We start from the raw sequence: 15,899 nt of genomic DNA, 5'->3' as shown, positions 1-15,899 counted from the left end.
AATTACTCAGTAAGTGCGACATCTTAGCATATAATTGTTACATCCTGCAGACTATGCCAAAATGTGCATCTTATTACATAATTGCTGTTTAAGTCTCTCATGTTAAGCCGAGCAGCATAAGGGTTTGAACTGACCGGTATAACAAATGTTCCTCCTTCTATCTACACTCACTTTTCCTTTTCAAGTTTCTTTCTTGACTTTTTGCACTCATTTTCAGGCGTACCCATCATCTTCATAGTCATATGGATTGGGTCCAGGGTGTATTTTGAGGATACTGAGTGAGTATTACTCTGTAATTTTACTCTCCCAGTACTCAATGTATGATAACCCTTATCGGGTATTATCCTTAATTGAGGCCATTTCCTTTCCTCTAGAAAATGGTTTGTGATTTGTAACTCGCTATTCTCAAAAGGGTTGTACAGTGTTTACATGTAAGTATATTATGCACTGAGAAAGGCTCTTGTTGTTCTTACTCCCACCAGAGACTGAAATTGCTGAAGGGCCTTTATGTACTGTACTGTCTGTATCTCTGTTATAGAGTTTTGTCTGACCAATCGTTACCCTCTCCTCCTACAGATGCTGGGATATCAACGAGGACTCTCCCTATTGGTGGATCATCAAAGGGCCAATCGTGGTTTCTATTGGGGTGACTAGGCCCTATGGGGGTATCAGTCATACACAATGTGTCATTATGTCTTAAAGGGACACACCGATTATCTGTCATTTATGTCACAGCGCACTTGTGGTTGTTACTGTATGTGCCTACTTTTAAATAATGTTTTTTAAAAGGGAAGGGTTTTAAGCTTGTCTGATATGTCTCCGTTGATTCTGGGAAGGGTACCATCAGGGCTCTTAATTGTTTGGTTGTGTTTAATTCATTCAGGTGTTTTAGTGTCATATAAAGATTACATCTATTGTTGGGCTTGAACAACCAATAGTCAACACAGCAGGTTGTCCTATCCCATTGTGGCCTTTGTCCTATGCTGTACAGATTGTGTCTTCACTGTTGCCATCATGTCAATGCAACCCAGAAATTGAGGAATATTGTTTGTTTAGTTTACTTTATTGAATCCTCTTGGGAATATTTTTATTCTGTCTCCCTTATTTTCTAGATTTGTACTGGTGTTGTGTTACTGTAAAGCACTTTATGACAACTGCTGATTTAAAAAAAGGGCTTTAAAAATGGATTGATTAAATCATTGATTAAAAAACAGAGCTTTTTTATTTGTGTTAAATACTTTTTTATCAACAGGTCAATTTCATCCTCTTCATGAACATAATCAGAATCCTGATACAGAAACTGAACCCTCGCCTGATCCAGTTCAACAACTCAGACCAGTACAGGTGAGGAGTCTTTTCATTGGATGATAAAAAAGAGGAACAATGTAATTGGACAAAAAGTTGGGTTTCCTAGGTCAGTGGAGAGATGATGTTATTGAGCAGTTCTAATATGAAGTTATCTGACTGGATAAGACAGGGGGAGGCGATGATAGGATACAATCTATAGATGATATCTACTGTAGACTATCTATCATAATGTCTGTCTGCTACATATAAATGGGAGATTTGAGTGAAGCCAACTTTCCTAGTCTCCATTTTTAGGACACAGACAAAGTCATCATAACCACTATGAGTGACTGTTTATTCTGAGTAGGGTTGCAAAGCCGGAATCTTCAGTAATTTTGGTCATTAAGAAAACATCTATGTCAATTTATCGTAACTTTGGTAATTTATACTTGAATATCTTTTTTTTAAATGAATTCATAAATAGTATCTATTTTTTTTTATATCCGTGTCCATGAGATTTTAGTAGATAAACCATATGGTTCAGGAGAAAATAGCCTAATTAATGAAAAAAGCATCTAATCAACAATGGCATTATTTTCAATTACCTCTGCAACCCGTCCAACTATTGACTTTTTTCACAACTGCCACCAGTTTGACGCCAAAACATTGACAACAAACACATATTGACATAGTAAAATAAATAAGTGTGTAAATAAAAATATAAAGGATATTTCATACTGAAACCCTCATACTAAACACTAATGGTATTCGATACGTTGATGGTTTATATTTAGGGTATATGTTTTACAGCTTTGGCATTCCATTTTTTATTTTAAAAGCATCTTCATCTGTATTCTACATTTGATTAAGGCCACACAGAGGGCCAGAGATAATTACAGACACCTGTGATAATCTGAAGTACCCAAAAGGGCCACTAGATGTCTTGTGATAGATTACATAAAATCCTTCAAAGATACAAACATTCTAACTGCACTGTCCAATTTACAGTAGCTATTACAGTGAAAAAATACCATGCTATTGTTTGAGGAGAGTGCACAACAACAAAAAACGTATCACGGCAACTGGTTTGATACGTTCACCTCTGAAGGTAAATAATGTACTTACATTCAGTAATCTTGCTCTGATTTGTCATCCTAAGGGTCCCAGAGATAAAATGTAGCATAGTTTTATTTGATAAAATCAATTTTTATTTTCAAATGTAGGAACTGGGTTCTACAGTTTGAACCCCTGCTGTCTCTGGCTCCACACCCACCCTGCCCGTCCATCTAGATGTGTGAAAGTTAGTGTATAAGCTAATGATCCATCATGTATGACATTCCCGTGAATGTGTGTAAACTTACATTTTGTATTACCATATCATTTTTGTATGTTCTCTATAGCTATGTACTAGAAAATGTATCAATTAACCAATTCGGCACATTTTGGCAGACTTGATACAAAATCAATCTGAAACTTTGCACACACACTGCTGCCATCTAGTGGCCAAAATCTGTTGTGCCTAAAATGCAATATTATATTGTGGCCTTTCTCTTGCATTTTAAAGATGATGGAACCCAAAAAATAATAGAAAAGGCATGTTTTTTTTGTTTGTACTATCTTTTACCAGATCTAATGTGTTATATTCTCCTACATTAATTTCACATTTCCACAAACTTCAAAGTGTTTCCTTTCAAATGGTGTCAGGAATATGCATATCCTTTCTTCAGGTCCTGAGCTACAGGTAGTTAGATTTGGGTATGTCATTTTAGGTGAACATTTAAAAAAAGGGTCCGATCCTTAAGAGGCTAATGAGCTACATTAATAGGTTTTTCAATACAGGTATTGAACTTAGAACTGGAGTTACAGTTTATTTCAGTTCCTACAGTTAATTTAAATGAATTTTAGTTATTTTCATTTCCTACAGTTAATTTCGGTTCCTATAGTTCATTTGTCTGCTGATGGTCTACATTCTGTAATCATAGGGCTGCATTCCATTTCTGTAAAACTCACTCCCTTCCCACTCACATCGCACCACCTTGATAACACTCCCTCGCAGATCTGAAAGGACTGGTTTAATAGGTGAAAACAATTTCGGAAAGTCTACCTATCACTTATACCTATCCAGTCCTTTTGTATCCAGGTAGGAGAGTCGTCAAGGTCTGAGGGAAGGGAGCATGTTTTCATGTGTGTGAGGTCTGATTCACCCACCACTGAGTCACTGCAGTCTGTCTGACAACGGACCACCTACACCACTTCACCCCTCGAAAGGCTTAGCAGATGAACACCTTATTAGAGGACAGTGCAGAGTAATTGACTTGAGCCCCGAAAGCCCTCATGCATATGTAGATCCTATTATATTCTTAGCCAAGGTCAGTCAAGTAGACTGGTAAAAAAAGATTACTTGTACTTATACCATAATATAATACCGGTATGCTCCCACACGTAAATGTAAAATTGGCTTTGAAATGCATTCTTGTACATAATCACATGCATACTTATAAACATGTTAACAAGAACACCCCCAGAGCTTATTACTCAAGCTTATTCTCTCTTTTCCTCACTCCCTCTTTCCTCCACTCTGCCAGACGGCTGACTAAGTCCACTCTCCTCCTCATCCCTCTCTTTGGGACCCACTACATGGTGTTTAACTTCCTGCCTGACTACTTCAATGTTAGCGTGCGCCTCTGCATCGAGCTCTGCATGGGGTCCTTTCAGGTATTCTAATCCTTTTACACACGCTCTCTCGCTTGGCCTGCACACACAAACAAATACACACTCTCAGATACTACACTCACTTTGAATATGTGTAAACACCAACGCAAGCAAGCAAGCACACACACACAGAGACACACACAGAGACACAGACACACACACAGGCATGCAGTCTTATGAAGTAGATATATTGCCTTATAAATTGGGTACAAATATCATATCCCCGCAAAAAATGCTAACCTCCCCTGCTATTGTAATGGTGAGAGGCTAGCATGTCTTGGGGGTATGATATTTGTGCCTCAGTAACTTTCTCACTCATCATTATTCACGATTCATTCAGGATTATTCTGTAATCATGGTAGCATCCACATTCATGTAGATACTTAGAAACTAATTATATTCTTATTTACAATAAACGTGACTCCAAAATGACACTACATTAGGCACAAAACTATCTGAAAAACAACAAAAACAAACAGCAAATGCATCCAACAAATTTGTAGAGTCACATGTTTCATGTAGTCATTGCGTGCTATGAATATGGAACCAAATACTTAACTCTTTACTACTTTAATACACATAAGGGAATTTGTCCCAATACTTTTGGTCCCCTAAAATGTACAAGAAGTACTGTAATTTCTAAACGGTTCACCCGATATGGATGAAAATACCCTCAAATTAAAGCAGACAGTCTGCACTTCAACCTCATAGTCATTGTATCATTTTAAATCCAAAGTGCTGGAGTACAGAGTCAAAACAAAACAAAAAAGGTTTACTGTCCCAATACTTTTGGAGCTCACTGTATGTGGTATTTATACAGTATGTCATGAATATGTGTATATACCTCTAATTTACGTAAATTACGCCTGGCATGGATAGCACTTTTACAGCCAGTAAAACAGTTATTGAAAAATAGAGCAGTTACCTACATTAAGCAGTTTAGAGAAAGCAAAATGAATGTGCTATATACAGTGCATTCGGAAAGTATTCAGACCCCTTGACTTAATCCACATTTTGTTATGTTACAGACTTATTCTAAAATTTATTAAATTTCAACACACAATAACCCATAATGACAAAGCGAAAACAGGTTTTTAGATTTTACTTATGTAAATTCCTTATTTACTTAAGTATTCAGACCCTTTGCTATGAGACTCGAAATTGAGCTCAGGTGCATCCTGTTTCCATTGATCATCCTTGAGATGTTTCTACAACTTGATGGGAGTCCACCTGTGGTAAATTCAATTCATTGGACAGGATTTGGAAAGGCACACACCTGTCTATATAATGTCCCACAGTTGACAGTGCATGTCAGAGCAAATACCAAGCCATGAGGTCAAAGGAATTGTCTGTAGAGCTCCGAGACAGATCTGGGGAAGGGTACCAAAACATGGCTGCAGCATTGAAGGTCCCCAAGAACACAGTGGCCTCCATCATTCTTAAATGGAAGAAGTTTAGACCCACCAAGACTCTTCCTAGAGCTGGCCGCCCATTCGAACTGAGCAATTGGGGCCTTGGTCATGGAGGTGACCAAGAACCCAATGGTCACTCTGACAGAGCTCCAGAGTTCCTCTGTGTAGATGGGAATACCTTCCAGAAGGACGTTTATGGTAGAGTGGCCAGACGGAAGCCACTCCTCAGTAAAAGGCACATGTGCCTGAATGCTAAGCATCACGTCTGGAGGAAACCTGGCACCATCCCTACTGTGAAGCATGGTGGTGGCAGCATAATGCTGTGGGGATGTTTTTCAGCGGCAGGGACTGGGAGACTAGTCAGGATCGAGGGAAAGATGAACGGAGCAATGTACAGAGAGATCCTTGATGCAAAACTGCTCCAGAGTGCTCAGGACCTCAGACTGGGGTGAAGGTTCACCTTCAAACAGGACAACGACCCTAAGCACACAGCCATGACAGCGCAGGAGTGGCTTCGGGACAAGTCTCTGAATGTCCTTGAGTGGCCCAGCCAGAGCCCGGACTTGAACCCGATCAAACATCTCTGGAGAGACCAGAAAATAGCTGTGCAGCGACGCTCCCCATCCAACCTGACAGAGCTTGAGAGGCTCTGCAGAGAAGAATGGGAGAAACTCCCCAAATACAGGTGTGCCAAGCTTGTATCTTCATACCCAAGAAGACTCAAGGCTGCCAAAGGTGCTTCAACAAAATACTAAGTAAAGGGTCTGAATACTTATGTAAATGTGATATTTCAGTTGTTTATTTTGTATACATTTGCAAACATTTCTAAAACCTGTTTTTGCCTTGTCATTGTGGGATATTGTGTGTAGATTGATGAGGGAAAAAAACTATTTAATCCATTTTAGAATAAGGTTGTAACGTAACAAAATTTGAAAAAAGTAAAGGGGTCTGAATACTTTCCGAATGCACTGTATCATATACCTTTTATGGCTTTATTTACAATTATACTACCCACTGTTCTTCTCTTAACTGTTGAGAACATCTGTGTGCTTAATTGGTTTGAATATTGATAGTTGATTATATAACCTCTTGTAGGGGCTGATTGTCGCAATTCTCTACTGCTTTCTCAATCAAGAGGTGAGTAGCCTAATGTTCCACCTTTAAAGGCCCAATGCAGCCGTTTTTTATATAATTATCAAACAATTCCTGGGTAACGATGAAGTACCTTACTGTAATAGATTTTCCATTGCTTTTTAGAATTTAGCTAGGATTGTCTGGGAGTGGTCTGAGTGGGAAGGGGAGAACTGAAACTAGCTGTTATTGGCAGAGAGGTTTGGAACTCTCTTTGTTATTGGTTTATTAACCAATTTATCTCATGATGTTGTCACCATGAAAGCAGAAACTCCCACCCATGCAAATCTGCTGATTTAGAAGGTCCTGTGTTGATTGTATTTTCAACCAGGAAATAACACTGATCAAATGTTTTCACACTTTTACAGTGTTAGTTTCATTAGCTGTTGTACAATATGTTATAAAACACAGGAAAAATCTGCTTTTGACTGCACTGGGCCTTTAATACACACCAACCATACTGCTCTGTAGATGTTGCTTTGATATAAAGCATTAGAATAATACAATATAAGCGATTACGCAGATGTTTTTCCAAAGCAACTTACGATACAGTGAGTGCTTACATTTCAGTTTATGTGACCCCATCAGGAATGAAACCCACGACCCTTGTATTACGACCCTTGTGCGTTGTCACACAGTGCCACATGTTCAAATCTGTTTCTCACCCTACAAACACACAAACATTTCTCTCCACCACCATAAATGTGTCTTTCTTCAGCAGGTTGGTTCAGCAGGAGCAAAATCTTTCGGGAAGCTTCAAAGTTGCAAAGGAAATGGGGAGGGCGGGGGGTTTTGCCTGGCCAGTGTGCCCAGGTTAATGAGGTCACAAAAAAGTAAATGAATCCTTACACCTGATAATTCATAATCAATAATTTATTTCCATATACATATATTTAATATCCATATTACTATAATCCACGTTTTTCTCATAATAGTAGAAAGTGTCATTAATCACCCACAGACTGTTTAATAATAATGGACTGTTCCACCCTGACAGAGTTCCCGTGCATTTTTTCACACGATATGATTGCAAATGTGACTTTCATTTAAATGAAGCTGAGGTGCTTTCAGAGCGGGGCAGAGAAAAGAAAAAGAAAGAAAGAAAGAAGATTTAATTTTAACATAAAAATTATCTAAATTAACACATTTCATTAGTAAAAAGACAGATGCTGCTGATAATACTGCCATCGTCGTCGAGGCAGAGGACATGAAGGGTTAGCCTCTATAGAAAATCTACACCCCCTTGAATTTGTGATTTGTTTCGTACAGATCTACACAACCTACTCCACATTTTCAAAGTGGAAAAAAAGTTATAGAACATTTTCCTAAAAAAAACTAAAACTAAAAATGTAATATTATATTTGAATAAGTCTCAACCCCCAGGAGTTAATACTTGGTGGAAGCACCTTTGGCAGCCATTACAGCTGTGAATTATTTGGAATAAGATTATACCAACTTTGAACAACTTTTAGGGCAACATCCATTGTTTTTGTCAAAATCTCTCAAGCTCATTAAATTTGGTTGGGAATCATTGATGGACAGCAATATGTGGTCCTCTGTAGCTCAGCTGGTAGAGCACGGCGCTTGTAACGCCAAGGTAGTGGGTTCGATCCCCGGGACCACCCATACACAAAAATGTATGCACGCATGACTGTAAGTCGCTTTGGATAAAAGCGTCTGCTAAATGGCATATTATTATTATTATTATAATATTTTTTCTGATTTTCAAGCAAAATTTAAGTCAGGACTGAGACTAATCAGGAACACTCAACACCTCTTGGAAAGCCATTCTGGTGTCTTTGGCAAAATAATGTGTGTAATTGTCCTGCAGAATTTTTTTTATTTCAATGTTTTGGGACAACAGTGAAGAGACAACAGTGAAGAGGCAACTCCGGGATGCTGACCGTCTAGGCAGAGTTGCAAAGAAAAAGCCATATCTTAGACAGGCCAATAAAAATAAAAGATTAAGATGGGCAGTCTGAGATATGGCTTTTTCTTTGCAACTCTGCCTAGAAGGTCAGCATCCCGGAGTCGCCTCTTCACTGTTGACGTTAAGACTGGTGTTTTGCGGGTACTATTTAATGAAGCTGCCAGTTGAGGACCTGTGAGGCGTCTGTTTCTCAAACTAGACACTAATGTATTTGTCCTCTTGCTCAGTTGTGCACCGGGGCCTCCCACTCCTCTTTCTATTCTGGTTAGAGCCAGTTTGCGCTGTTCTGTGAAGGGAGTAGTACACAGCGTTGTACGAGATCTTCAGTTTGTTGGCAATTTCTCACATGGAATAGCCTTCATTTCTCAGAACAAGAATAGACTGACGAGTTTCAGAAGAAAGTTATTTGTTTCTGTCCATTTTGAGCCTGTAATCGAACCCACAATTGCTGATGCTCCAGATACTCAACTAGTCTCAAGAAGGCCAGTTTTATTGCTTCTTTTAAAATGATAAACTTGGATTAGCAAACACAACGTGCCGTTGGAACACAGAACTGATGGTTGCTGATAATGGGCCTCTGTACGACTATGTAGATATTCCATAAAAAATCAGACGTTTCCAGCTACAATATCCATTTACAACATTAACAATGTCTATACTGTATTTCTGATCAATTTGATGTTATTTTAATGGACAAAAAAATTGCTTTTCTTTCGAAAACAAGGACATTTCTAAGTGACCCCAAACTTTTGAACGGTAGTATGTATATATGTATGTATGTGTGTATATATATATATATACACACTGTAAAATAGAGCACACAGCCATGCAATCTCCATAGACAAACATTGGCAGAAGAATGGCATTACTGAAGAGCTCAGTCTTTCAACGTGGTACAGTCATAGGATGCCACCTTTCCCCCGTCAACTGTAAGTGCTGTTATTGTGAAGTGGAAATGTCAAGGAGCAACAACGGCTCAGCCGCGATGTGGCAGGCCACACAAGCTCACAGAACGGGACCGCCGAGTGCTGAAGCGCGAAGCGGGTACAAATCGTCTGTCCTCGGTTGCAACACTCACTACCGAGTTCCAAACTGCCTCTGGAATTAATGTCAGCACAATAACTGTTTGTCAGGATCTTCATGAAATGGGTTTATATGGCCGAGCAGCCGCACAAAAGCCTAAGATCCCTATGTGCAATGCCAAGCGTCGGCTGGAGTGGTGTAAAGCTTGCCGCCGTTGGACTCTGGAGCAGTGGAAACGCGTTCTCTGAAGTGATGAATCATGCTTCACCATCTGGCAGTCCGACGAACAAATCTGGGTTTGGCGGATGCCAGGAGAACGCTACCTGCCCCAATGCATAGTGCCAACTGTGAAGTTTGGTGGAGGAGGAATAGTGGTCTGGGGCTGTTTTTCATGGTTCGGGCTAGGCCCATTTCAGTGAAGGGAAATCTTAATGCTACTGCATACAATGACATTCTAGACGATTCTGTGCTTCCATCTTTGTGGCAACAGTTTGGGAAAGGCCCTTTCTTGACTTGCCTGCACAGAGCCCAGACCTCAACCCCATTGACCACCTTTGGGATGAATTGGAACGCCGACTGCGTGCCAGGCCTAAACATTTTAGTCATTTTAGCAGACGCTCTTATCCAGAGCGACTTACAGATAGTGAGTGCATACATTTTTCATACTGGCCCCCCGTGGGAAATGAACCCACAACACTGGCGTTGCAAGCGCCATGCTCTACCAACTGAGCTACAGGGGACCTAATCGCCCAACATCAGTACCTGACCTCACTAATGCTCTTGTGGCTGAATGGAAGCAAATCCCTGCAGCAATGTTCCAACATCTACACTACCGGTCAAAAGTTTTAGAACACCTACTCATTCAAGGGTTTTTCTTTATTTTTACTATTTTCTACATTGTAGAATAATAGTAAAGACATCAAAACGATGAAATAACACATGGAATCATGTAGTAACCAAAACATTGTTAAACAAATATTTTTGAGATTTGAGATTCTTCAAATAGCCACCCTTTGCCTTGATGACAGCTTTGCACACTCTTGGCATTCTCTCAACCAGCTTCACCTGGAATGCTTTTTCAACAGTCTTGAAGGAGTTCCCACATATGCTGAGCACTTGTTGGCTGCTTTTGCTTCACTCTGCTGTCCAACTCATCCCAAACCATCTCAATTTGGTTGAGGTTGTGGGATTGTGGAGGCCAGGTCATCTGATGCAGCACTCACTCTCCTTCTTGGTAAAATAGCCCTTACACAGCCTGGAGGTGTGTTGGGTCATTGTCCTGTTGAAAAACAAATGATAGTCCCACAAAGCCCAAACCAGATGGGATGGCGCATCGGTGCAGAATGCTGTGGTGGCCATGCTGGTTAAGTGTGCCTTGAATTCTAAATAAATCACAGACAGTGTCACCAGCAAAGCACCCCCACACCATAACACCTCCTCCTCCATGCTTTACGGTGGGAAATACACATGCAGTGATTATCCGTTCACCCACACTGCGTCTCACAAAGACACTGCGGTTGGAACCAAAAATCTCAAATTTGGACTCCAGACCAAAGGACACATTTCCACTGGTCTAATTACCATTGCCCGTGTTTCTTGGCCCAAGCAAGTCTCTTCTTCTTATTGGTGTCCTTTAGTAGTGGTTTCTTTGCAACAATTCGACCATGAAGGCCTGATTCACACAGTCTCCTCTGAAAAGTTGATGTTGAGATGTGTCTATTACTTGAACTCTGTGAAGCATTTATTTGGGCTCCAATTTCTGAGGCTGGTAACTCTAATGAACTTATCCTCTGCAGCAGAGATAACTATGGGTCTTCCATTCCTGTGGCGGTCCTCATGGTAGCCAATTTCATCATAGCGCTTGATGGTTTTTGCGACTGCACTTGAAGAAACTTTCAAAGTTCTTGAAATTGTCATTATTGACTGACCTTCATGTTTTAAACTAATGATGGACTGTCGTTTCTCTTTGCTTATTTGAGCTGTTCTTGCCATAATATGGGCTTGGTCTTTTACAAAATAGGGCTATCTTCACAACTGATTGGCTCAAACGCATTAAGAAGGAAAGAAATTCCACAAATTAACTTTTAAAAAGGCACACCTGTTAATTGAAATGCATTCCAGGTGACTACCTCATGAAGCAGGTTGAGATAATGCCAAGGGTGTGCAAAGCTGTCATCAAGGCAAAGGGTGGCTATTTGAAGAATCTAAAATATATTTTGATTAGTTTAACACTTTTTTTTGGTTACTATATGATTCCATATGTGTTATTTCATAGTTCCGATGTCTTCACTATTATTCTACAATGTAGAAAATAGTAAAAATAAAGAAAAACCCTTGAATGAGTAGGTGTTCTAAAACTTTTGACCGGTAGTGTAGTGGAAAGCCTTTCCAGAAGAGTGGCGGCTGTTAAAGCAGCAAAAGGGGGACCAACTCCATATTAATGGCCGTGATTTTGGAATTAGATGTTCGACGAGCAAGTGTCCACATACTTTTGGTTATGTAGTGTGTATATATACAGTGCATTCGGAAAGTATTCAGACCCCTTGACTTTTTCCACATTTTGTTACGTTACAGCCTTATTCTGAAATTGATTAAATTGTTTTTGGGTTTTTTACCCCATAATGACAAAGCAATAACAGGCTTTTAGATTTTTTGCAAATGTATTAAAAATACAAAACTGAAATATCACATTTACATAAGTATTCAGACCCTTTACTCAGTACTTTGTTGAAGCACCTTTGGCAGCGATAACAGCCTTGAGTCTTCTTGGGTATGACGCTACAAGCTTGGCACATCTGTATTTGGGGAGTTTCTTCCATTATTTTCTGCAGATCCTCTCAAGCTCTGTCAGGTTGGATGGGGAGCGTCGCTGCACAGCTATTTTCAGGTCTCTCCAGAGATGTTCGATCGGGTTGAAGTCCGGGCTCTGGCTGGGCAACTCGAGGACATTCACAGACTTGTTCCCGAAGCCACTCCTGCGCTGTTTTGGCTATGTGCTTAGGGTCATTGTCCTGTTGGAAGGTGAACCTTTGCCCCAGTCTGAGGTCCTGAGCGCTCTGGAGCAGGTTTTCATCAAGGATCTCTCTGTACTTTGCTCTGTTCATCATTCCCTCGATCCTGACTAGTCTCCCAGTCCCTGCCGCTGAAAAACATCCCCACAGCATGATGCTGCCACCACAATGCTTAACCATAGGGATGGTGCCAGGTTTCCTCAAGACGTGATGCTTGGCATTCAGGCCGAAGAGTTAAATCTTGGTTTCATCAGACCAGAGAATCTTGTTTCTCATGGTCTGAGAGTCCTTTAGGTGCCTTTTGGCAAACTCAAAGCGGGCTGTCATGTGCCTTTTACTGAGGAGTGGCTTCCGTCTGGCCACTCTACAATAAAGGCCTGATTGGTGGAGTGCTGCAGAGATGGTTGTCCTTCTGGAAGGTTCTCCCATCTCCACAGAGGAACTCTGGAGCCCTGTCAGAGTGACCATCAGGTTCTTGGTCACCTCCCTGACCAAGGCCCTTCTCCCCTGATTGCTGAGTTTGGCCGGGCAGCCAGCTCTAGGAAGAGTCTTGGTGGTTCCAAATGTCTTCCATTTAAGAATGGCCACTGTGTTCTTGGGGACCTTCAATGCTGCAGACATTTTTTGGTACCCTTCCCCAAATCTGTGCCTCAACACAATCCTGTCTCGGAGCTCTACGGACAATTCCTTCGACCTCATGGCTTGGTTTTTGCTCTGACATGCACTGTCAACTGTGGGACCTTATATAGACAGGTGTGTGCCTTTCCAAATCATGTCCAATCTATTGAATTTACCACAGGTGGTCTCCAATCAAGTGTTAGAAACATCTCAAGGATGATCAATGGAAACATAATGCACCTGAGCTCAATTTCGAGTCTCATAGCAAAGGGTCTGAATACTTATGTAAATAAGGTATTTCATTTATTTTATTTTATTTGCAAAAATTCTAAAAACTTGTTGTGTGTAGATTGATGAGGAAAAAAATTATTTTAATATATTTTAGAATAAGGCTGTAACATAACAATGTGGAAAAAGGGAAGGGGTCTGAATACTTTCTGAATGCACTGTATACATACATACATACATACACGCACGCACGCACGCACACACACACACACAAGGTTTTCAGAAGACTAACTTTTTACCTGGGCTTTGCTCCTTTCAAATGTATATTGATCCTGACAAACTCCCCTCTTTCTTTTCACTTTGTCATACAAGCCAGTAATATGGAGTGAATGCAATGTTGTTGATCCCTTTGTATTTTCAAGTATTGTGGTGGCAGCATCATGTTATGGATATGCTTGTCACCGGCAGGGACTGGGGAGTTTGTTAGGATCAAAATAAATATTAAAGGAGCATTCTGGGATAGGGTTTAATTTTTCTGCGGGACAATTACACATATTTTTATGCAAAATACACTCCACAATGGCTTTTCAAGAGGTGTTGAGTGTTCCTGAGTGGTCTAGTCTCAGACCTGACTTAAATCTGCTTTAAAAAATCAGAGACAAGGTTTAAATATTACTGTCCATCAATGATCCCCAACCAAACTTACAATTTATTTTTATTTTTACGATGGATATATGTTGCCCTAAGAGTTGTGAAAAGTTGGTAGAATCTTAATGAAAATGATTCACAGCTGTAATGGCTGCGAAAGGTGCTTCCACCAAGTATTAACTCAGGGGTGTGGAGACAATGATATTTCAGTTTTTTTTAAAGTCTTAATTTGTCATATTTTCTATAACTTTATTTTGCTTTGAAAATGTGGAGTAGGCTGTGTAGATCTGTAGGAAAGAAATTAAATTAAATGTTAAGTCAGAAAAATTAGAAAAAAGTTCAAGGCAGTGTAGAATTACTGTAGGCATTGTATTTGATTTTGTCTGGCCAAAAAGAGTATGGCATGTCATACTCTTTTTGGCCAGACAGCATCTGATACATGGGCTACATATAGTAAGACAGAGGTGTGTTGTTTTGCTCACTCCGTTTCAGCCACATGCAAATTGAAGGACAGTTGGTGGGTGCACAGTTCAGAGTTCAAACACTGGAATTATTTTTGAATTAACGTGCAAAGGCAACCTACTTTTTGAAGTGATTTGTTTGACAATCAGATGAAAACATCATGACTGGTTGTGTTCATGGCACATTAAAAGGTCATACTTTTTTACAGTTAAATTACATGTCTTTAATATAAAACCCATTTAAAAAAGTGGTACATAGAAGGGGTGATGGGTCTATAGATGGTTTGTAGAGGCTTTAGAAGGTTTATGAAGGTTTTATAGAAGGTCTTTGGGTGTGTGTCTGTTTCTATCAGGTCCAGAAGGAGATCCATATGAGATGGCTGAGGTGGCAGGATAGCAGCTACAGAGTGGTACTGCCCGGTGCCAAGGGTAGTCAGATGGACACACCGTTCTAGTGCTCTTCATCTACCCCTCCTCTTCCTCTCCAACCTCTGTGTTGTATGTGTGTATTTCGGAGGGGTTGGAATCAAGCGGAAGACAAGTTTCCATTGGATATCTGTTTACATTGGACACTAAAGTAATGTTATTCTTCTCTTTCCTGTGGCCTCCACACATTGATAATGTACTTTTAGGAGCGAGTGCTGTGCATTGTGTCCTTGAAACATACAATGTCCTCCCTTATCTCATCACAATCTCATTTCTAAAGGGACCACCATTGGGTTCATCCATTGTGTCCAGCTCGAGTTTAACTGTTTGGCGCATTGTGAAATTCTCCTCCTACTCCTCCTCCTCTTCCACTCAGCATCATCTATGGTTTTGTTACATTGAAGGACACTGGAAGTCTATTTCTGTGTAGCTCTGGTCCAGGGCGTTACCTTACGTTCTCTGTGGTCCTACACCACGTTTTGATGTGTTTTTATTAAGTCAATATGATTGACATTCTACTGGAAAATAGAGGGTTTTATGTATCAAATGTGTTGCTGTTTTACAGGTTTTATTAGAATATTATCTTATGATGTGTGTGTTGCTTTCGCTCTGTGTTTTAGTGCCTCTTTGTCTGTGTGTTTCTCTCTCTGTTTGTGTTTCTCTCTCTGTGTGTGTGTGTGTGTGTGTGTGTGTGTGTGTGTGTGTGTGTGCATGTCCATTGCTCCAATGCCTTAGATTCTGTATACAGTATTAGGTCCCCTTGAGGTCCTTTGAGTTGGCTTCTTGTGGCTATTGACCAAAAGCAGGAGAAATACACATGTATGCAGCATTAGCCTCTAGCGGTGCCAAGAAATATGAGGAAACGGGGTCTATGCATTTTTACTTTTTCACTCATCTAATTTCTACTATGAAAGTAAATATGGCTACATGTGCAATGCAGATACCATGCCAACTGCATTATGTGTGCTGATGTTGTTAAAATGTTTCTACTTAAGGAGAAATTCTGTTTGAA

General features: G+C 40.1%; 1 protein-coding gene across 1 annotated transcript in view; it reads left to right on the top strand.

Annotated features, from left to right (window-relative positions):
- Positions 1-14,916, top strand: part of ghrhrl (growth hormone releasing hormone receptor, like) — a gene marked incomplete at both ends in the record, with an annotated part of 59,755 nt that extends 44,839 nt beyond the window's left edge. Inside the window, 6 exons of the mRNA XM_084163348.1 lie at positions 218-278; positions 577-646; positions 1,253-1,344; positions 3,873-4,002; positions 6,507-6,548; positions 14,815-14,916. Of these exons, the coding sequence (XP_084019474.1) occupies positions 218-278; positions 577-646; positions 1,253-1,344; positions 3,873-4,002; positions 6,507-6,548; positions 14,815-14,916 (497 nt within the window). The remainder of the gene's footprint in view (positions 1-217; positions 279-576; positions 647-1,252; positions 1,345-3,872; positions 4,003-6,506; positions 6,549-14,814) is intronic.
- Between the last annotated feature and the right edge of the window lie 983 nt (positions 14,917-15,899).

This window comes from Coregonus lavaretus (genome assembly GCF_964263955.1).
Source record: "Coregonus lavaretus genome assembly, chromosome: 6".
In the NCBI taxonomy this organism is placed as follows: Eukaryota; Metazoa; Chordata; class Actinopteri; order Salmoniformes; family Salmonidae; genus Coregonus; species Coregonus lavaretus.
Note: the sequence above shows the minus strand (reverse complement) of the source record. Positions and strands in the feature narration are given on the sequence as shown.